General features: G+C 34.9%; 1 protein-coding gene across 3 annotated transcripts in view; it reads right to left on the reverse strand.

Annotated features, from left to right (window-relative positions):
- Positions 1-1,424: 1,424 nt before the first annotated feature.
- The window catches only part of snu (ABC-type transporter snustorr), a 135,154-nt gene continuing 114,042 nt past the window's right edge, over positions 1,425-22,536 (reverse strand). For all 3 annotated transcript variants that reach the window (XM_073077456.1, XM_073077464.1, XM_073077472.1), the window contains 10 exons: positions 19,382-19,583; positions 16,111-16,225; positions 8,852-9,027; positions 8,272-8,334; positions 7,683-7,838; positions 6,806-7,040; positions 5,953-6,077; positions 5,074-5,198; positions 3,962-4,206; positions 1,425-3,050 (listed from right to left, as the gene is read on the reverse strand). In XM_073077456.1, the coding sequence (XP_072933557.1) occupies positions 2,728-3,050; positions 3,962-4,206; positions 5,074-5,198; positions 5,953-6,077; positions 6,806-7,040; positions 7,683-7,838; positions 8,272-8,334; positions 8,852-9,027; positions 16,111-16,225; positions 19,382-19,583 (1,765 nt within the window). In that variant the 3' untranslated portion in view covers positions 1,425-2,727. The remainder of the gene's footprint in view (positions 3,051-3,961; positions 4,207-5,073; positions 5,199-5,952; positions 6,078-6,805; positions 7,041-7,682; positions 7,839-8,271; positions 8,335-8,851; positions 9,028-16,110; positions 16,226-19,381; positions 19,584-22,536) is intronic.

Genomic DNA, 22,536 nt, shown 5'->3' on the forward strand with positions numbered 1-22,536 from the left:
TCTATTTGGTACAGTATTATGGTATAATTGTCATTAGAAAAATGTCAATGTTAGCAAAAATAATCACAGTCTGACACTTTTATTACTATTTTACAACTAAATCATAGCATATTGCCGCGACCGCTATCCTACGTCATACTTACATTGCCAACTTACCTTAAACTAAACCCTAGAGTAATCCATACACTTACTGTACACTAAACCTAATTATATTGCTGACATTTTAAAATAAGTCATTACGAACTCATTTTATCCATAATCATTTAATATAATATGATATTTTATATAAATAATGTTCGTTGGAACTAGTGTCGATACGCAAAACAAGATGGCGCTTCTTTCCTTTTTTCTTTTATACGAGTACGTGTCCAATAGATTATAGGTAGCCAGTAACATCGAAAATAATGATTTCTTATATACGGTTCTGTTTTTTTTTTAATTAAACAGTACATTACTATGTTGTTAAGATGTGTAATAATTTAAAGAAAATATTTTTTAATAGTTTTTTATATCTTTTATACATGTGTTAAATGACAAATGACGTCACTCATACCAATTAATTTTACATTTTTACACAGTCCGTATACAAAAACAATGAACCAAAACAATATGTGAGGATTCTTCGAGTAATTATTACAAGTATTACAACATTTACGTGTATAATTATAACTGTATTGAATTCATTGAGATACATATTAAATAAGAACGTAAGTATTATTTACTTTTAAATTATTCATATAAAATACAACGGCTTTTCAAATAAAAATACTTTCGTAATATTCTCAAAATTCACAGTTATGATATTTTAAACTAAAAACCTGATAAAATATCAGAGTATCTTCTACTTTTAAAATACTACATGGATGGTAAATAGTTAGAAAATTGACCCCAATAATGTAAAAGAAATAAATTGGTTTCAAGGAAAGGTTTTAAATCACCATTATCTCTATGGCACCATCTTATTCTATGGTAACTCAATAATCAGGTATTTCATCTAAATATCTAACTTTAGGATTCGTGGAGCCTACAACAATATATTGAGCAAGAATACAATACAACTTGAGCAAAGAATACAAAAAAGAACTGAAATGTCTTTTAGAAATTCGAATGTCATATGATTCCAATATTACATAAGATACAATACAAAATGATTACATCATGCTATCAGTATGTATATTCTAACATGTTTCCAAACTCGTTGATATTTTATTTATTTATTTAATTAAAATTAAATGAAAATACAATACAAAACAAACATAGTATAGAATCATCAATTATTGTTTTTTTAAAAGAATACATTTGCTTTTCACATTGTCTTTTAATCGACGTTACAAAGTAGGATGAAAACTGTGTACCTATACATATATAAAATTGTTAATAAAGGTAAAATATTATGAAAAATCACAAATAATTGTAAGAATAATAAAATATTTGTAAGAATTTACTTATTGATAAAAATGAATCCATTAGTAAGATTCTTTGTCAACTTTATAGCGCTATAAAAATACAACTGAACATAGGTCCCTACTTTTTCGAAGTTGATAAAAACACTTGAAAATCTCTCCACGAATCCAAACGACCACGAACGATAGAATCGTCTCCTAAATTAAATCCTTTACCGGCGATAATATAAAAGTAGAAAAAAAGACACCCTTTGAAAGTATTCGACCAGTCATTATTGCTAACATCCCCTACCGAATTAGTACTACAGTACGTATTATAAATACATCCCTAATATATTTACACATCGACTAACAGTCATTAGCTATATAGATGTTTTACTTCAAGGGCTGTAACACCTTGATGTATAACAACTATTCAGAGGCGTATTTCGTATGTAATTTCTATTGCTATTAATACAATTGTATACTGAACGTCACGTATATGGACGGATTAGACGTTTAGTATTGATGTTCATGTGTATTCTTTGAAACTTACTTCACAATAAACATAGGTAAGTATAAAATGATGTTTTTAAGTATTTCACTTTTAGATACCGTATAAATAACTATACTTTTAGATTATTTTTATAAGTATTCTATTTGGAATTTTAAAGAAAATCGTCAATAAATATTAGTGTTACTAATTCTCTATGAAATGCTAATAAAATTAATCGCAATAGTAATTACAGTCGGTAATATTCCACCTCGTTTGTTCTTATCGGTTTGAGCAAAATAAATTGATATGCTTGGACAGATCTCGTTTCGTTTTGTACCTGATGGCAACTGTATACTTGTGGTCAGAAAAATTACAACAAATTTTGAATTTACTTCGAAAAATATAAAAAACAGTTGGTGAAAATATCCAATTTTGTAAAAGGAATACAAATGAACATAAAATGCGAGAATAATCATTTGATATTTTAAACTTTATATAAAACAAAGTTAAATATAATAAAAATAAGTATACAGTATCCCAATACGTCGGTACTCTTCTATAATGAAATTTCGTCGCAAAAATTCGTCAGATTTGAGACAATACATAATTCCTATTAACATTTTAATTGGCTATTGATACATGTAATAGGTTTACAAAACTGAATTAATGTACCGTATTAAGTACCGTGCGAATTTTAATTTAATTTGCTTAATTAGAAGCAATTAATTTTAAACCGTAACTAAATTAACAATTGAGAAAAAATACGTAATTTTATTGAAAATGTTGACAGGCATAATTATACAACGAAGTTTCGATTGAAAGTGAATCTCAAATCTTTTCAAATTTGTATTAACCCCGTTTGAACCTCAGAATAGTTAGTGTTACAACTAAGAACAGAGCGATCCACGCTAATGTTGAAACGAAGCCCATATAGACCTCTGGGTCCGTGATGGGCCAACCGCGGGTCAGGATAGACCTTAGGGAGGTAGTGGCTAGGGTTAAGGGTAGACAAAGGGACACGTATCGTAGGATCCAGGGCATGCCTTCGATGGGCCAGATGACCCCACTAAGTAGTAATGTGGGGTAGAACGAACCGAGTGCCAGCTGGATCGCGTTACGTTCCAGCTCGCACGCCGCTGATATCACGAAGCCGAAGCACATTCCGCAGAGACCTGAAAAGTTAAAATGACGTTATAAACATTGTTAAGTTTTAAATATTAGCTTTTGAATTTTAATATGAATCTCAATATATATATAATCTAAATATATATAACTCAAAGGTGACTGACTGACATAGTGATCTATCAACGCACAGCCCAAACCACTGGACGGATCGGGCTGAAACTTGGCATGCAGGTAGATGTTATGACGTAGGCATCCGCTAAGAAAGGATTTTGATCAATTCTACCCCCAAGGGGATAAAATAGGGGATAAAAATATTACTTCGTAACGCGAGTGAAGCCGCGGGCAAAAGCTCGTTGGGGTATAAAGTCCATGTGTCACTAAAGTACACGCAATAGAATTTAAGGTTCATTTGAAATGGGTTATAGGCGCTTTTCTCAAGTCCAGCGTTAAGTTTGAAAGCTTTCTTAGAAGTTTCTATTTTATCACATTCTTCAACTGTAACACTGTAGTGATTAATATTGCTGTTAAAGGCAAATGTAAGATTTTGTGTATATTACAGTTTTTATGGGCGACTTCATCCATTATTTTTGTTATTAATTTCTTATACAATTCTGACCTTCCTCACACTCTAAAATATAAGGTGGTAGAACACTTTGTGGTGCGACATCACCGCCACACCTATTTCTGCCTCATAACAGCAGTGTTAAACGCTGCTGTGTTCTGGTTTGAAGGTTAGGTGGTAAGGGAAGCATACTATTCCTCGACACTCCAGCTTAGTTCTCAAAGGTAGCGGCGCATCTGTGGCCGACCTCATGTTGGAATCTAATCTAATTATAATAATAATAACATCATTTATTCAAGACAATTGACATTTGGGCGATCATAGCCACTTACTATGTGGACTGCATGCTCGTCTGCTACGCCTATATTATAAAAATAGATAATATTGAAGTCTCACCTTGCAACAGCGTAAGCATGATAACATAAGCGATGTTCCCGTTGCTCTTCACCCCGAAGACTAGGATCATGAAGATGAGGACCAGCGCGGTCTGACCGCACATCACCACGAACTGGGTCACCACGTGCGAGAACAGGATCTCCGTTGGAGACACTCCTGCTACCCAGGATCGGTCGAGGAGACCTTCCATACGCTCCACGATCAGGGCTGAGGATGTTAGGGCTACCGCCAGGAAGAATACGATCCTGTGGGCAAAAAGATTCGCTATGGTCCAGGGTTCTATCTCGGGAACAATCTGGAGATCTCTTTTTTTAGAGTTCCGTACGCAAAAAGCATAAACAGGAGCCTATTACTAAGCTTCCAAATTCTGTACTTCTGTCACAAGACTCCATTTACAAAGTGACTATACTAAAAAGTTAAAAGTTTAAAATAAAATCGAGTTACCCTACAACACAAAGGTGTTTTTTTTAGACAAATATAATTCTGAAAACCTCATGAATTCGCGTAACATGATTTTTACACGGATCATAAATCACCAAATCCAAGAGTATAAGAAATAACAAAATTTGTCCGAAAACATTACTAAAAGATTTTAATAAATAAAACCTATTTAATGAGATTTAAAAAGATCGTTTATCGAACGAAAATTTAATTACTACATTAAAAATAATATATTTTATCTTCATATTTTAGACAAAGATATTTTAGTTTAGACAAAGTCTGTCCGTCTGTCTGTCTGTCTGTCTGTCTATCTGGTTGTCTCTTCTTGACGCCCAAACCACTGAACCGATTTTAATGAAATTTTGTACAAAGATAGTCTGAGACCCGAGAAAGGACATAGGATAGTTTTTATCCCAGAAATCCCACGGGAACTAGGGATGGCGATCTAAGATCGATTAATCGCAGAATCGATCTTTTGGACCAAAAAAATCGATTATATTAATCGATATTAGTAAGGATTGAATCGTAAACTATGCATATGATCAAGTGATGATCTTTAGCAAAGTTGAAGGTACAAATTTTCAGTTTTATGTCTGTTAGTATGTTATATTATTTTCTTTTAAACGCGGGCGGAGCCGCGGGCAAAAACTAGTAATAGAATAAAAACTTACGTGAGAATAACACCGGGCGCTACGAAGTCAGTGAACGAGGGATTGTTGTCTCCGTAGATGGGGTCCTTGAAGTCTATGGGAATGTCGCCTACTTTGGGGTTGTAGTCGCATGTTTTTAGTAGATCCTGTGAAATAACATTATTAATACCATAAATATCTAATATATAAAATTCTTCTAATATATAAAATTCTCGTGTCACAGTTTTCGTTGGCATACTCCTCCGAAACGGCTTGACCAATTTTGATGAATTTTTTTATGCTTATCCGGTATCTATGAGAATCGGCCAACATCTATTTTTGATCCCCCTAAGTGATAAGGGTTGTTCACCCTTAACATTTTTTTATTAATATGGCAACAACGTTTGCCGGGTCAGCTAGTTTATATATAAAACATTGCTCACATTCGCAGCACCACACTAGGATTTCCTTGTCGTGGGTGCAATGAACAAAGACGGATACATAAACACATAAAACAGATAACTAAATTCAGTCAGTCTATCTGCCAGGAGATCGAACCCGGAACCCTCTACGTATAATACCAGTACGGCGATTGCTCCGCCACGCGGGTCGTCAGAAAAATCTGATCCCGTATATTTGTAAACGCAAAAATCAATATATTTATACAAATATAGTAATTTTTAATATAGAAAACATTTTCCGTTTCTTTAAAAAATATTTTTTTTTATATAAAAATACTGTAAAAATATTCTTGTAACAAAATAAATAGACAAAATAAAAATATTTTTTTTATATAAAATAAAACACGAAAACAGTGTCGCAAAATTAATAAAATATTTTTTTTGTTATAAAATTGGTTTCGTTTTCTAAATTAGCTATTTATTTTAAAATGAGATAATTTTAAACTACATCAAAGCGTACCTTAGCGAAGTCTCGGTAGGAGAACTGTATGTCCCGGTTGAGCATGAGGCCGATCTGCTGGTTGGACATGTCGAGCCACACTTGCACCTCCGAGGAGACAATCGTTTCGTTGTCCGCAGTATCCGCTGTGGATTAAATAAAACATATTATAACATACCTTGTAATACATACAAATATATTTCAAAAATATTGAAATAAAAAAAAAAATATAAGGAAATATAATGTATTCGGTTAAAAAAACCTTCACAACACTTATTGTGCTATTAAGTAATATCACTTGTAAATATTAAATTTTGGAAAGTAATTATAAATGATAAAGTAAAATAAGTCTCATTTGAAAAAAAATTTTACATATACCTATTCATATGAGATTAACTAGCCAAAAATCCGATTTAAGTCCATTAGTTCCAATACATACCATCTACTTCTGAAGGTAGATATAAAAAACACTTTTCAATTTCAGAACACCTATATAACACTATCGCAGTGATAGCCTAGTGGTTAAGAAACTCGGCCTCTCGATCGAGGGGTCCGAGGTTCAAATCCCAGGCACGCACCTCTCGATTTTTCAAAAGTTATGTGCGTATTAGAAATTAATTATCATTTGCTTAACGGTGAAGGAAAACATCGTGAGGAAACCTTAAAAAAATCTCAAAGGTATGTGAAGTCTACCAATACGCACTTGGCCAGCACGGTGGACTATGGCCTAATCCTTCTCATTATGAGAGGAGATCCGTGCCCAGGACAGTAATGGGTTGTTGATGATGATGATGTTATAACACTGAAACCGTGTAACTTTAATCTACATCTTATGAATAAAAACCACATTAATTTCTGATCACCCTGTACTCACCTAGAGCCAATCTCGCCACGAGCGAGTCCGTATAATTCTCGTTAAAGTATATAGCACCCCAAGCATCACCATCCTTCACTGCATTGATCGCTGAGCTGAGGTCCGCGTAGTACTCCTTGATGATGGACTGGTTCTTCAGATGGGCCAAGTACCGACAGGATAGGTTCTTCATAGAGCAGGACGAGTTGAAGGGACAGTAGCCGTCGAATACGTTCACGTCATCGTTTACTATCGCCTGGGGAAGAAACATTGTACTTAATAGTGGAAGCCTGATAGTGACTGATAGGTATGAAATTAATAATGTCAGAGTGAGACACAGTGGAAATATACATGAGTAATTAACAGTGCTAGATCGATACATACTCGTAGTAGATGATATGTCGGAAAGTCGGGAGGCTGATCACAATTCATAACGCATGGTTTAAACCGATGGATATAGTATGTTCTAAAATTTATCCTCTGATGGAGTCAAATAAATAATAATGCACATGATAATGTGTTTCGATTACAGAACTTACTTTGTCTTATTTCTTTGTCTATCTTATAATTAATCTTATTAACTGGTAACCATAATCACAAAGACTATGTTTATTTTTTATTATTTGTTCGTTTGTTTCGTCGTTCTTTTTCATTTCATAGAAATTAGCTTAATTGTTTTAATAAGCTAAGCTAAGCTTTAATTTATTAGCCAGGAAATTTAATAGTTTCATAACTTACAAGGAAAAATACAACATTATTAAAGACAGACATAACATTTAAAAAGGATGGTATAGCATGTAAAGAGGATGACATAGCTTGTTTGAGGATGACAAAGCAAATTGAGGATGTCCTAGCAAGTACAGAGGATGATACACATATACAGGATGTTAAAACTTACAAGTCTGAGTCCACTAGGGTCGCGGCCGATGGCCAGACAGAACAGGATGACCTGCATCACGGGCAGTGCGAAGATGAACAGCATCACGCCGATGTTCCGCCACATACGTAGGAAGTTCTTCTGGATCAGCGCCTTTATCTTGCCGCGTGAGGTTATCTAAGAGATACAGGGTGTTTTATTAATAAAAAATATATTTTTCATAAGAAAAAATAATAAGGTTAAGTAGAAATATTTGAAAGATTCCCATGGATTTCTTTGAGATAAGTAAGCTTTGAAAAATAAAATCATGTACAGTTTGTTACATTTACTATAAATTAAAAAATCTAAAAATAGTTTTTTTTGTAATATTATATTTTTTTTTTTAATAAAAGGACCTACAATTTCCTTTCCGGAAAAAACAACTATCAAAAATTTGGAAAAACACATTATATCATTAATAATTTGGTCAAAATTATTAAATATACAATGATGAAATAGTAAATTGTTCAAGTTATAAATAAGAAATCTTTAATAGAACAAACTGAACACAGATCTCTAAACAAAAGATAGTACTAAGATAAATTACGAAACATAACGTTACAATACTTACATTGAAACAATCGCCACAGTCTTCGCACTCTGTCGTTACAACCTCGGTTACTTTTCCGGGAAGCTGGAACACAAATGATACAACTTGTTTATATCCATGTTTGTATATTACTTATTGAGAGTGAGATGTAAATTATAGTCTAAGACCCGACAATATGATTTCTTCGTCTGGCTGGTTTTTATTCTATAATAATTTTCGATTATTGTTATATTTTATAATTTAAAGTTATCGTCCAATTAATGTCTCATTTATTTTCATGAAGTATTAAACAAATAATGGCGCACTGACAAGAAAATACTCCTTTTAGAAATATTTTCACAATTTTTAACAATTTTTTTTTAACTGACAACTTTTTCACGCTAATAAAACGAGCTTTATTCGAGGTTATTTTTTGTTGAAATATATATTATTATATAGCAGTCCTTATTAATTATATAATTTAACCTATTTCTGTAAGAAAATATCCAATTTTGACTCTTTTTAGGCAAAACTTGACCAAATGGTATATTAATAACAGACATTGTCCAGATAGGGTGTATCCAGAAATTGACCGTGTATCACTATATGGAAATCAACTCACATCACCATTGGAGCCAGCGCCATGATCGACGATCAGCACCTCCTTGCTCTGGTGGAAGTTGAGGCCGACCACCTGGGCGTCCTCCGCCGCGTAGGGCGCCTCCTCGCGCTTCGACATCTTGTTCAGCCCTAGGGCTCCGCCGGACACGTTCAGCTCCACTACTTGGTTCGCTTGGCCTGGGGACAAGTGCTTGTTATTAGACAGATACAGTACAGGACAGGACTGAAAAAGATACCGGATAATCTAGCCAAAAGTTTGATGAGAGGGTATCGGTTTTTATAACTACACAAACTGGCATCTAAAATAATATCTGTGATTTTTCATATTAGTATAAGTAAATTGTTTTTTTATATCAATATAAAATATTTTATTCAAGTTAAGTCCATTCTTTACACAAACCTTTTTGAATATCATTAATCTACCACCATAAGGTGTTATGGTGTTACAGAACAAATATAGTGAGGAAACTAAAACATCTGAGAGTATTTAACTGTGTCAGGTACTTTTAACAAAAGTAACAATGCGTCCTTCAATAATTCAGATAAGTTTAGGAAATCTTAACTTATTAGGAGTGCTCGATTAAAGCAATTATTAGGGTAATCGATCGAAATGTATACTAATGTAAATTTAATTACATTTCTCATTAACAAATTATTTATATGGAAAATTAAAATTCTATCTTAACTCAATAAAAACTACAAGTCCACTACCCAGGTATGCAGGTGTAACGTGACATCGGGAAAACTAAAATTTTTTAGCATAATAAAAACTTCATGTTTACTACGCAGCTATGCAGGTGTAACGTGACATCGGATGTCACCCACACACGCTTGCAACACCCATCATTTCGTTGTTTGCGTAAACACTTACAGCGACCAGACACCGCGGTTCCGTTACGACACAATCAAGGCTAGTCTCAACACGTGTGTTGTGTACCAGAAAGACATCTATATACAAATAGAAATAAATAAAATTTAAGTGTCTCTTTATAATGTCAAAATTACGCTCGTACCTAAATTAACTCGTATAAACAGTAAGTAATTCATATAAGTAAATAAAAGTATAATGTAAAAAAATCCATGAAATCTCCCTAGCATTTACATTCTAAAACATAAATAGATATAAAAACCAGTTGAGTATATTCTTACTTGACTTCGGAAGGTAATGTTTTCGGACCATATGAGACATACTTACATGTCTCATTCTTTGGCACGCCCTACAGCTGTTTGGTGGATTTTACCACCCATAATGTGGTAGTTTGCGTAAACAGTTATAGCGACCAGACACCGTTAGGTTACGACACAATCAAGGCTAGACTCAACACGTGTGTTGTGTACCAGAAAGAAATCTATATACAAATAGACAAAGACAAATCAGTTCAGTGTATTTTTACCAGACTAAGGAGGGCAATGTTTTTCGAACTCATGTTTTTTTTTTTTTATAATATAGGAGTAGCAGACGAGCACGCAGTCCACCTGATGGTAAGTGGCTACTGCCGCCCATGGACATCTGTAATCAACCCCAGATAGGATTAGATATTCCTATCTAAGGTCGGCCACAAATAAATAAACATACAAATACAAATACAAAGTCTTTATTTGTAGAATAAGGTGTATACATTGGTGTTACAGTCAAGAATTTTCGCTCATTCTGCCATAAATGGCGTACAAATATAATTTTAAGTCGCATTTTATAAGTTCAAATTATTAAATTGTAGATACTAATTTCCAATATTATTAAAACGTTAATAAGATAAAATGTCAATAACAATAAAATGTCACATAAAGATAAAAATGAATAATGAATAATGTCAGTGGTATCACAATAGAAAATGTCAAAGGAGCATCAGTGGACAATAGTAGATTATTATTGTATTTATAATTCAATGTTAAGACCAAAACATTTCAGACCACTCAGCAAATCATAAATAATCATATGTAACTATTCGTCACTGTAGTTGAGAAACTCGACTAGACTATAAAACATTTGTCAATTAAATATGTTTTTAAATTTCTTTTAAAACTGATAAATTCCTCAACCCCGCCGCCTACCCCTGAGGACTAAGCTGGAACGCGGAATCGGAAAAGTCTGTCTCCCTTACCACACCCTTCAAACCGGAACACAGCAGCGCCTAACATTGCTGTTATTAGGTAGAAATAGGTAGAAATAGGCACCACCGCCACGGTGCCGCCGGAGTCGAACCACAAAGGGTCATACCACCTTCAAACGTGTACTCTTGGCGCGCCGTGCATCCCAAACGGCTTGACGGATTTTAGCATATGAAGTGTCGTTGGATTCTTTTAAATTGTGGGAGTGTTATGACACTCCCACATAGGCAAAAGCATAGGGTATTCTAAGCAAAGTTTAGATAATGATAACCTTTATTTTGACAACGAAAACATCCTTAAAATTTCAATAGATTAAGTTTCGATCAATAGGCAAATACTTTTTGTAGAAATTCAGTTTTGAATAAATACACCTTGATCGGGCATAAAACACGTTTAACCACTCAAACATTCAACTATATGTGACAAAATATCTTTATATCAATAGGTACTATAAATTATTTATAAATTCGTTTAGCTAATCGAAGCACTCTATATAGGATGATTACAGGATATCCATTTAGAATCAGCATTTAATTTTACTTTTAAATGTTCAGTCGTATACGACTTCTCGGTAGTTTTATTTTTAAATGTTCGTACTCGGCATGTGTCATAACTCCTAGACTTATGTTTGCATTATGTAATGTACCAATGAATAGTGTAGCAGTGTAAAGCTTAGGACACCTATGTTGGCGTGCCCATATACAATCGATCGATGTCTTTGACACCCGATCAATTGTTGTGGTACTTTTGGCTGATCAGCAGATATCGGTCGATAAAACAACGGTCGACGAACGATCGATGATTGAATCTTTACCGGACTCTTCTAGAATATATTTAGAAACGGGGGCAGGGATGATTGTAGACCGATCCATTCTATCTTCCATCGATCCATAGATCGTAAGTGTGATTAACACCAGTCCATTTAGAATTAGTAATATGAAGCAACTTGTGACAATATCATACAGAATGTCTAGTCACTCTAGTGTACCTCGCTTGCAAAACTACCGCGACCAGACCCTGCTTACGAAACAAAGCAAGGCTAGGCACTCACCACGTGTGTATGTTGTGAATTGTTGTGTACCAGACAATAAAATTGTAGGAACTTCTCTTTTTAGAACCTTGCATAATGCACATCTGATATAAATACTAATTTAGGAAAGTGTGTTCTAAAGACGCTTGTTGTTTACCAGACAATAAAATTGTAGGAAGTTCTCTTTTAACAGAATGCATAATTTAATAATTGTTATAAAACATTGATGTTAGAAAATCTAAAGCACGCACACGTGGGTATATATATTACCAATTTTTGTATCGAGGAAATACCAACAAACCGTATATTAAAGTTTCTGAAAACATACTCCCGTTATAATAGTTATGCGGATATTAGAAATTAATTTGTGAAAACTTTTCAAAGTTATGTCCTTATTAGAAATTAATTAACACTTGTGAAGGAAAACATCATTAGGAATCCTGCATGCCCGAGAGTTGTAAAAAAAATCTTAAGGGTGTGCGAAGTCTACCAATTGGCACATGGCCAGAACGGTAGGCAATCTTGAGAAGAGACTCATACTCAACAATGACAGTATTGTGTTGACGACAATTATATCACTAAACCGCGCTAAGTAACTATGTATTACTTGACACGATATATCATTCGATACACGAACATCACAGATCTATAAGGATTATTACAAGTAATTGTAGTTTGTAGTACGCTTGAAGTGAACTGAGAGTGACAATAAGATTGGATTACATGGAAAATTACGAGTCATAGTTTTAAGATATTACTATAAATGTGTTAGCAGAGAACCTTTATTAGGGAACTAAATTCTTAGGGCTTGGAACGTATTTGAGGCCAAATTTAGTTGAGACTCTTATTCTATCTAGGGTCGGCTAACGCCCGGTATTAATAAACAATCTATGTTTGTCTAACAAGGATTGAAATTTGACAATTTCTAGTAGACGGGAATTATCATATCAAAGAAGTCCAATTTAATTACACGCTTTATTAAGTAAATAAATTGATTGATAACAAACTTTAAATGAGAAATGATACCATCAGGTGGATTGTACATTCATGCGCTACATAGGTATTACGTTACAAAAAAAGTTTTAAGCTTGACCCGGGAACGAACCCGGTACCCTCTACGTAACATTGATATGGTAAACGCGCCACGCGTCTCAATTGCACCCAAAATGTAATACAATTACATACTTATATTATTATGTAGGTGTAACAATTATGACATAGCCGAACTCTATGTAACTTTGCATATGTAATATGAGGACATAATAAATTAATTCACGTGCTGCTTCTCTACGTCACATGGAGGACAAACGAATTCGATGGCATCCATTACATTATGTTAATTTGCATATAACATACTACTCATAATATATTTTATATAATTCGCATATCTAGTTTTAATAAGGCAGTGTTTTTCAAAGTGTTGCGAGCCCCCGGGAGATGTAGGGTCAAAAAGATCATAGGGCTCGCGAAGCGTCAGTAAAGAAGAAAAAAAACATTTCAAAAGATTTTACAAAATATATAATGATTTTTTTGTTTAATTTACGTTTAGAACGTAAATTATAGGAAAATTTTGGCTATAGTCCACCGCACTGGCCAAGTGCGAATTGGTAGACTTCACACACCTTGGAGAACTCTTTTAAAGTATTCTTAGGCGTGTAGGTTTTTCTCATTATTTTCCCTCACCGTTTGAATCGAATGACAATAATCATGACTTTAAAAAATCAAGTCCCATGAATTATATTGGACAAATTGTTTCGTGGAATGGTTACAGATATCCATTTATAAATCAAGTGGACTTGCATGCTAATTTGCTACTTGAGTTTCTAAAAAAAACTGAATATTAGCGACAAAAATAGAATGCTTAATTTTATTATTTAATAAAGATTTTTTTGTAAACCGTACGACCAAATATTTCATCTACGCCATATAACACCTGATAATATAATTAGCACATAAATATATGTTGAACGTGACGTTTTGGTATAAATTTAGTAGTGTCGTCTAACTTATATATAATTAGATAACTTTATAGTATGACGTGTAGCGCTGGGAACTGAGTTTATTGCTACATTTTAATTTGATGTACACATTAAGGATCCTGTTTATTTTGCATAATGTTTAGCAAGTTATTATTCAAGTGTAGTTGGTATCGTAGTAGGAAGGAAGTGTAACTATTAAATACTTTGCTTTATTAAGTAAATTTTACTAAAACACACACTTTTTACTAATATTATCAGTAAAGTCACTTTAAAAACTTGTGTTTTCAACGACCCATACTATTATTATTTGTGATGTAAAGCTGTGTGTATACACAAAGACATGAAAGGATACATATACACCTAAGCTAAACCTATCCTAACCTGACCAGGGATCGAACCTGGAACGCCAGTGTAACCCACCAGTACCTACCTACTGTGACCATGTGTGTCATTATCACTTTACACTCCTACTACTATACTAAGATTTCGCGTATCTTGAGCGACATGGACACCCACAAATAAAGGTACAAAAACACCCAGACCCAGAATAGAAAACACAATTAATAATTTTGATTTCCGCTAATAACCTCCTGTTAAACGTTCATGATAATAACACCGCTCTTTATTTTAAAAGAGTAAAACTATTTGCAACTTTAGAATAAGTAATGAATACCTAAATAAACAATACTAATATATTCCTTGCAAGATGCCAGCAACAGCAAATAAAACTAGTAGAATACATGCATTAAATATTTACCTCGGATCAAAAATAGTAAGACAAAGAAACATTGCATTGAAGTGCAACTTGCACTCCTATGACTTAGATTTCATAAATGTTATGAATGTGGCCATTTTAGATGATGTCCAAATATTTGCTCACTTTGTTTTTTTCTCAAGTACGTAATATCGTAAAAGAACGCAACTTTTAAGATTAATCTAACATTATTTGTAATAATGCAATTGTTACAATTTGTATTGTATATTCGTATAATTTCTGCGTACGAAAATCGGAAGAATTTATTGTTTTAATATTTTGTATTTTTTATATTTTTTGAACTATGAAATGAGCATTCAGTTCTTAAATGCCTTGTAAATGCGGCCACTAATGCGTTGTTATTCTGAGTACATATGCTCGTTATTAATAATCAATCTATCTATTGTTTTGCTTACCAAAGTTCGACATTTAACAAAATCTTCATACTACACATTGTCAAATTTCGATCTTTAGTAGATAGATTGGATAGATTATTACAACGGGCGTGCGTAAAAACGCAGCTCACAAGTATTCCTTTTTAACCGACTTCAAAAAGGAGGTGGTTATCGACGGCCAAGTCTATCTTTTTTGTCCTGAGGTATTTAAATAGTGTAGAGTTTATCAATGGAGGACGAATCAATTCTGCTCACGTTAACCGCAGACATCGATCCATCGCATTCCAGATACAAAATACCACATCATTTACGCCATTTTGATTTTGTATAGCAATTAGCATTATATAACGCGCGTGGCTCTGTGGCGCTGGTGTACCGAAAACCATACGTTTGATCGAGCAAAACAGTACCCTTAGTATGAGTTTTTACGTTTTTACAAAAATGACTGTTTTTATCTTTGATTATTTCCCATACATTTCCAATCAGTCCTGATACAGTCCGCTGGGACGCTGATTGGAAATGTATGGGCAAATACGTAAACAAATATAAAAATAATTATTTTTGTAAAAACGTAAAAAACTCATACTAAGGGTACAGTAAGGTTTAGTAAAGAAGATCATTTGTTTTGAGTATGGTATCTGAGAGTTATTATAGGAGTATACCGGTAGGTATGACGTTAGAATTGTAACGACTGTTTTTAATCTATATAATTACCATTTATGCTATATTATACAAGGAGAAAACAAGCATGCAGTTGCATCTGCTAGATCTGTAGTAAGCCCCAGATAGAACTGAAGTCTTTACTGAAGTCGACTACAAGTCTACCTACTTATGAGGAGAAATGCCTCGTGAAGACCCTCCCTTAACACGTCCTTAAAACCAGAATATAGCAGCTCTTAACACTGCTGTTATAATCCAAAATAGATGTATGTACCTTCGCAGAGCCACGACTTTTTTACCACTTTAATGATAAAGAAAGAAGAAGAATATTACCTTGTCTTCTGGATAGTTTGAGGAACACGTCTTCTAGGGAAATACAGCTGTACATCGTGAGGAGGGCCTGTGGAGACTCCTCTGCCAGCAGCCTCCCGCTTCTCATTAGACCAATCTGGAATAAAATAATATATTAACGTTTTACATCACTCCTTTTCCTTTTTCAGATAAGAGTTAAACCAGCATCAGCAACTACTGTTGTAATACCGAAATACATTGTAGGTATATTCCGCGTAAAATTGCTAGTCTGCTGAAAACTTATTTTAACCCACGCAGATGGCTTGCAAAACCAAAGTTTAAACCCACACGTGTTCATACTTTTATCGAACTGAATCTCTTGTATATTTTATAAAACACCAATAAACCAGAATTAATCGGGCAATAATGTAAAGTATTAGGAAACATAAATATTTAAGAACTGATATAGCCTCATTATATACGTCCTTATGTCAAAAACGTGACGATATCAAAGAATGTCGTTTTACAAGATGGGCGATCTATATCTGTGCAAATAATAAGAATTTATCCTTTACGTATGTATCGAATATATTAGCAAAAAAAGAATGAGAATAAGTAATAATAGAAATTTACAATATTTTCTGCGTTTTGTACCTATATTATTGAAACATCAGACGAGCATGCGGTCCACCTGTTAAGTGGCTACTGCTGCCCATGGACATCTGAAATCAACCCCAGATAAGATCGATTTCCCCCTGATGTCAGCCACAGATCCGCCGCTACCTCTGAGAACTAAGCTGGAACGCCTCGGAAAAGTATGTCTCCCTTACCACACCCTTCAAACCAGAATACAGCAGCGTTTAACTGCTATTATTAAATAGGTGTGGCGGTGGTCCCGCCGGAGTCGAACCACAGAGGGTTCCACTTTCCCGAGGCTTTCCAGCTTAGTCCTCAGGGGTAACGGCGCATCTATGGCCGACCTCTGGTAGGAATATCTAATCCTATCTGGAGGTGATTACAGATGTCCATGGGCGGCAGTAGCCATTTACCATCAGGTGGACTACATTCTTGTCTGTTACCCCCATATTATAAAAAAAACGTTTCAAAAGCGGCTAGATCGTCAATCACTGATATTATTAGTCGCATGTCTACTACGGCCTTAAAACCGAGTTTAAAAACGTGACACATGACACGTGCCGCGCGCAAAACACACACTGGTCAGTTTACATCTTACGATTGGGAGATATGTTAATGTGTTTTATATAACAGACATAGCGACTGTGTGTGTATTTTAAATGGTCAATTAATACTATGTAATGAATAGTTCTGAGATCGATTACAGATGCGTTGCTACCTTGAAGGTTATGGATATGTGAATTTTTTTTTATTATTATTTTTTTTATATTATAGGAGTAGCAGACGAGCATGCAGTCCACGTGATGGTAAGTGGCTACTGCCGCCCATGGACATCTGTAATCAACCCCAGATATGATTAGATATTCCTACCAGAGGTCAGCCACAGATGCGCTGCTACCCCTGAGGACTAAGCTGGAACGCCTCGGAAAAGTCTGTCTCCCTTACCACACCATTCAAACCGGAACACAGCAGCGCCTAACACTGCTGTTATTAGGTAGAAATAGGTGTGGCGGTGGTGCCGCCGGAGTCGAACCACAAAGGGTTCTACCACCTTCAAAATTTCATACTTTAAATTTACCCCCCACTGAACAGCGGGGTTGGTATAATCTTAGTGTTGTCTCATTATACATATTATAAAAATATTATTTCAAAGAATATTATACTATTATGAAATAATATTAAAAGTTCGGGAGGTATTCACCCCCTTGAGAATGAGAGAGAGAGAAAAGAGGGTATCCTCGAGACCCGAATAATCTCTACCCACCCCCAATTGCAAACGCGGCATATGAGAGACCGATGGGTATGAAGCTATGATGGGTGTATCCTTACCATGAGTTTTCAAAATATCACACAATTTTACGTTACGTTTACTCAATCTAATATTCTGTTCCGTTTGCTTCAGTAGACTGAGTAAACGTAACAATAATTAAGTGCTCAAGTCTTTCTGTCTACCTCACATGTTCGCAAAAAAGAGAGACAAAACATAAAGCGCCATTTTGTCAATTTAGACATTTAATGTTACGTTACTGACACTATAGTTCTGATACAATCCACTAGGTGCGCTGATTGGAAATTGTATGGGCAAATACGTAAACAAATACCAAAACAGTCATATTTTTCAAAACGTAAAAACTCATGGCAAGGGTACTGAACACGGCAGCTTATAGGACATACATATAACATCATTATTAGACATACTACATAGGCAGATATAGAACTTTAATATTTTGAAAATATGATAACAGCTTGAGTAACTTTTTAAATACTTTCCAACTTTGTTATTAATTCATTTTAATTCAATAATAAAATAATATCTACTTAAATTTTGATTATGAAACTTATAGATTTTACCATAACATCTCTTGCAATCAGGTGATTTATTATCGATTGAAATGTTTAAAGTAGGTTTGATTACAAAATTGAAATTTATTACCATCACCACCAATACTTTTGACTTACAAATTACAAACACGGAAATAATCTAAGCAAAAAAGTATTAATAAACTTATATTTCAACATCACCACGATCACAAGTTTGCTGGGGAATGTGTGGACATAATTTACGATACACGTACCTATATGTATGTATGAGGTAATCTGAGGTGCTAGTTGGATTTCTCACTTCATAAAATAAAAAATGTGAGTACCTACATTTTTTACTTAGAATTTAGAGAAAAAATCTTTTAAACAATTAAGCTGTTTTTTATTAATGATATACGTATAATAAATGAAATTGGAATGTCTGTGTACTTTTTAAAATGATTTTTATTATGATCACAATTTAAAGGTGGATTGAGTATTCGACCGGAAAAGTATCATCACCACATTTATGTCTGGCGTGAAATTGTTCTTACGTTTAGATAGTAGGGTTTTACTATATAGCGTAGCAATGAAGACGCCGTTTACTTGATGGTATGTGGAAATTTGATGATGTGGTGAAATCTGTTTTTAAATGCTGGATAGAATTGCTTCCCCTGAGGCACGAACTGGAACGCCTCGTGAAGGTTATCCCTTACACTTCAAATCAAAATGCAGCAGTGCACCCGGTTGTTAGGTATAAGGCATAAATAGTTGTGACGGTGGGGCCTTCGGAGTCGAACCACGAATTATTCTACCTTCTAATTAAATGTTAATTAAAAGCCAGACACTTAAAAAGTCCAAGATGAGTAATACTTACACAATGCGCCTGCCTCGCTTCTTCAATATAATGGGTGGTGATGATGACAGTCTTGTCTCCGGAGCTGGTGATGCGGACCAGGTGGGTCCAGATGGACTGTCGGAGGAGGGGGTCCACGCCCACGGTGGGCTCGTCGAGGATCAGCAGCTCGGGGTCGTGCATCAGCGCCACTGCGAAGGAGACACGGCGTTGCTGACCGCCACTGTGGAAGAACGGATCGTTAGTTAGGTTTTTTTATAATAAGAGTAGGCGAGCAGTCCACCTGATGGTAAGTGGCTACTGACGCCCATGAAAATCTTCAATCAACCTAGGTAAGATTAGTTTTACTGAGGTCGGCCACAGAATCGCCGCTGACTCTGAGGACTGAGCTGGAATAGTTCAGAAATATATGTCTTCCTTAACACACCCTTCAGAACACAGCAGCGCTTATCACTTCTGTTATTATGTAGAAATTGGTGTGGAGGTGGTGCCCCTTTAAAATTTGCAAGATTTTTTTATAACATTGGATTTTCGAAGATCCAAAGAATAGTAGGTATAGTTTGTATGCCATAGACAACACATTGCCCCAAAATATTTTGGATTGTAGCCTTAAAATTAAACAAATTGCGCTTGGCATATCATTAAAATTAATAATTAACCAGTTAATAATAATTAGCAATTACTACGAGGTAGTAATTAGTAATTATTAACGAAGGCATTGCATTTAATACCATTACCACCGCTTCGATACCGCTCTGTGACGGATCGTAACAATTTATTACATAACGAAACGGTCACGGTAACGTAACGTAACGTAACCAAAATGGAGATCATTGGCACCTACTTATCTCATCTTTGTATAATGTAACGCTGTTATATTGTTAAGTATAAGCAGATAACACAGTAGAGTCCTAGGTTTAAAAATTATCGATGAATACAATAACTTGGTATCTTGGAGCTGATCTGGTTACGGATGCGGAAGTAGACAGTAGAACTCTTCAATAGCTTCTTTTTTATAATCTAGGAGTAGCAGACGAGCATACAGTCCACCTGATGGTAAGTGGCTACTGCCGCCCATGGACATCTGTACAACCCCAGATAGGATTAGATATTCCTACCTGAGGTCTGCCACAAATGCGCCGCTACCCCTGAGGACTAAACTGGAACGCCTCGGAAAAGTCTGTCTCCCTTACCACACCCTTCAAAACGGAACACAGCAGCGTCTAACACTGCTGTTATTAGGTAGAAATAGGTGTGGCGGTGGTGCCGCCGAAGTCGAACCACAAAAGGTCTATACCTTCAAACTACTAGTATCCCTATCGAGTTTGGGCTCATATGTTTCGTTTTACCGCATCCAATATATTGGGTATTAAGAATGGTACAATAATTTAGCCAAGTGTATAGTGGAATTTTAGTAAAAACTTATCAAGTTTGGCGTTCGTGCTTGATTCAACACATTATAGCAATCCAAGAATCCTGAGGGCCCTTATCAAGAAAGCTAATAGCCGGTAATTCCCTTGAAGTATTTTATAATGTAATAACTTCGATGACGTTATCATATTACAATATATATATATATATATATATATATTTCTTATGTGCGTGTGTATGTCACTGAACTCCTCTTAAACGACTGGACTGATTTTGATGAAATTTGTTGTGTGTGTTCAAGGGGACTTGAGAATGGTTTAGATTCACAATTTATTCCGTGGGAAAAGGTTTTTTTAATTAATTTTTAATTCGTAAGTAGTTATAGAATCGGAAACTATGCATTTGATCAAATGATGATCTTTAGTAAAGTTGTTGTCCAAGAGCCCACGAGGGTTTGGGAGTTGGTAAGACCAATTTTCGACAGATGGCACCATTGTCATTCCAATGCAGGTACAAATTTCCCGTTTTATGGATGTCATATTATTTCTTTAAAATGCGGGCGAAGCCGCGGGCACCACTAGTTACTTATAAAATATTAATAAATTTATCCCTACAGTTAAAAGGGTCGTTGATCGTTGGCAGGTCAGTTATCGACTGCGATAAAAGTTCATTGCTTTTAATTACTTCTGTTTATTATTCAAGGCTGAAAAGTAATCTTGTGAAGGTAGAATTTAATGATCCCTTTGGTCAAATACTCCGACATTGTTCCTAATGGGAGCATATAATAGTAACTCTGCTGACTTACAAATGAGGCGAAAGTCTTTAGTTGCTATCGACTAAAGCTAAACCCCTGCTTTATACGGAGTTGGTTACAGGTGGCCATATGCCAGTACCTGACCACTTACCATCTGGTGTATTTTAAATTTGGTTCCTACTTCTACATTTAAAAAGCCAATAGATACCTTGGCATCAATGATCAAGTAATACACCGTCGTCAACCTATTACCGTATCAGTATAGGGCACTCTTCTCAAGGGTTTAGCCCATAGTCCGGTAAGGTTAGGGATTTGAACCTTCGGACTCTCCGAATAAGAGGCCAAATTCCCAACCACTAAGCTATCTGATCGTACAGCACTTAATAATAAATCGACAGATTCCACCACTCATCCTACAGCACAACATCTCATATTACATCACTCACAACTTTCTCAAATAAGTAACAGTCAGTGTCCATATCATAAAGACACTTTTACTAGCCTTTATGATAATGACATCATGAATCTTTTTAAGGAAACCAGAGTCCAAATAATAATGGTTACATTTCATCTCACGATGGCGCGTCAATTGACCTTTGGGTAATACAATTAGATTGATTCCTTATGGAATAGAGCGCCGTCATGAAATGTAACAATTACGTACTAGAAGTGAAATTTGATATTTATTGGCGTGTCATCGTGTCTAAGGGGTATTATATTTAGGGTTGCCACGTGTTAGTAAATTGATAGTTTAGTTAGACCCTGTTTATGTCAACGGTAGTATGAAGGTGGTAGATTTTTTATATGATATAAGAGTGGCAGACGAGCATGCAATCCACCATCGGGTGGACTGCACTGCACGTTTCTATATTATAAAAAAAAAGTGTGTGTGTGTCAGCTACGACGCACGATTGGAGTTTACTCCTTACGAACGATAATTATGATATATATCGAATAAAAAAAAGGTTAAATGAACGCATCTGCTAAAATGATATTTTTTCAACTTTAATCACTTGATGATTTGTTTAATAGTACATAAAAATACACGTAT

Source organism: Epargyreus clarus, unplaced genomic scaffold (genome assembly GCF_041222505.1).
Source record: "Epargyreus clarus isolate Ecla_fem2 unplaced genomic scaffold, WU_Ecla_fem_2.2 ptg000002l, whole genome shotgun sequence".
Taxonomy (NCBI): domain Eukaryota; kingdom Metazoa; phylum Arthropoda; class Insecta; order Lepidoptera; family Hesperiidae; genus Epargyreus; species Epargyreus clarus.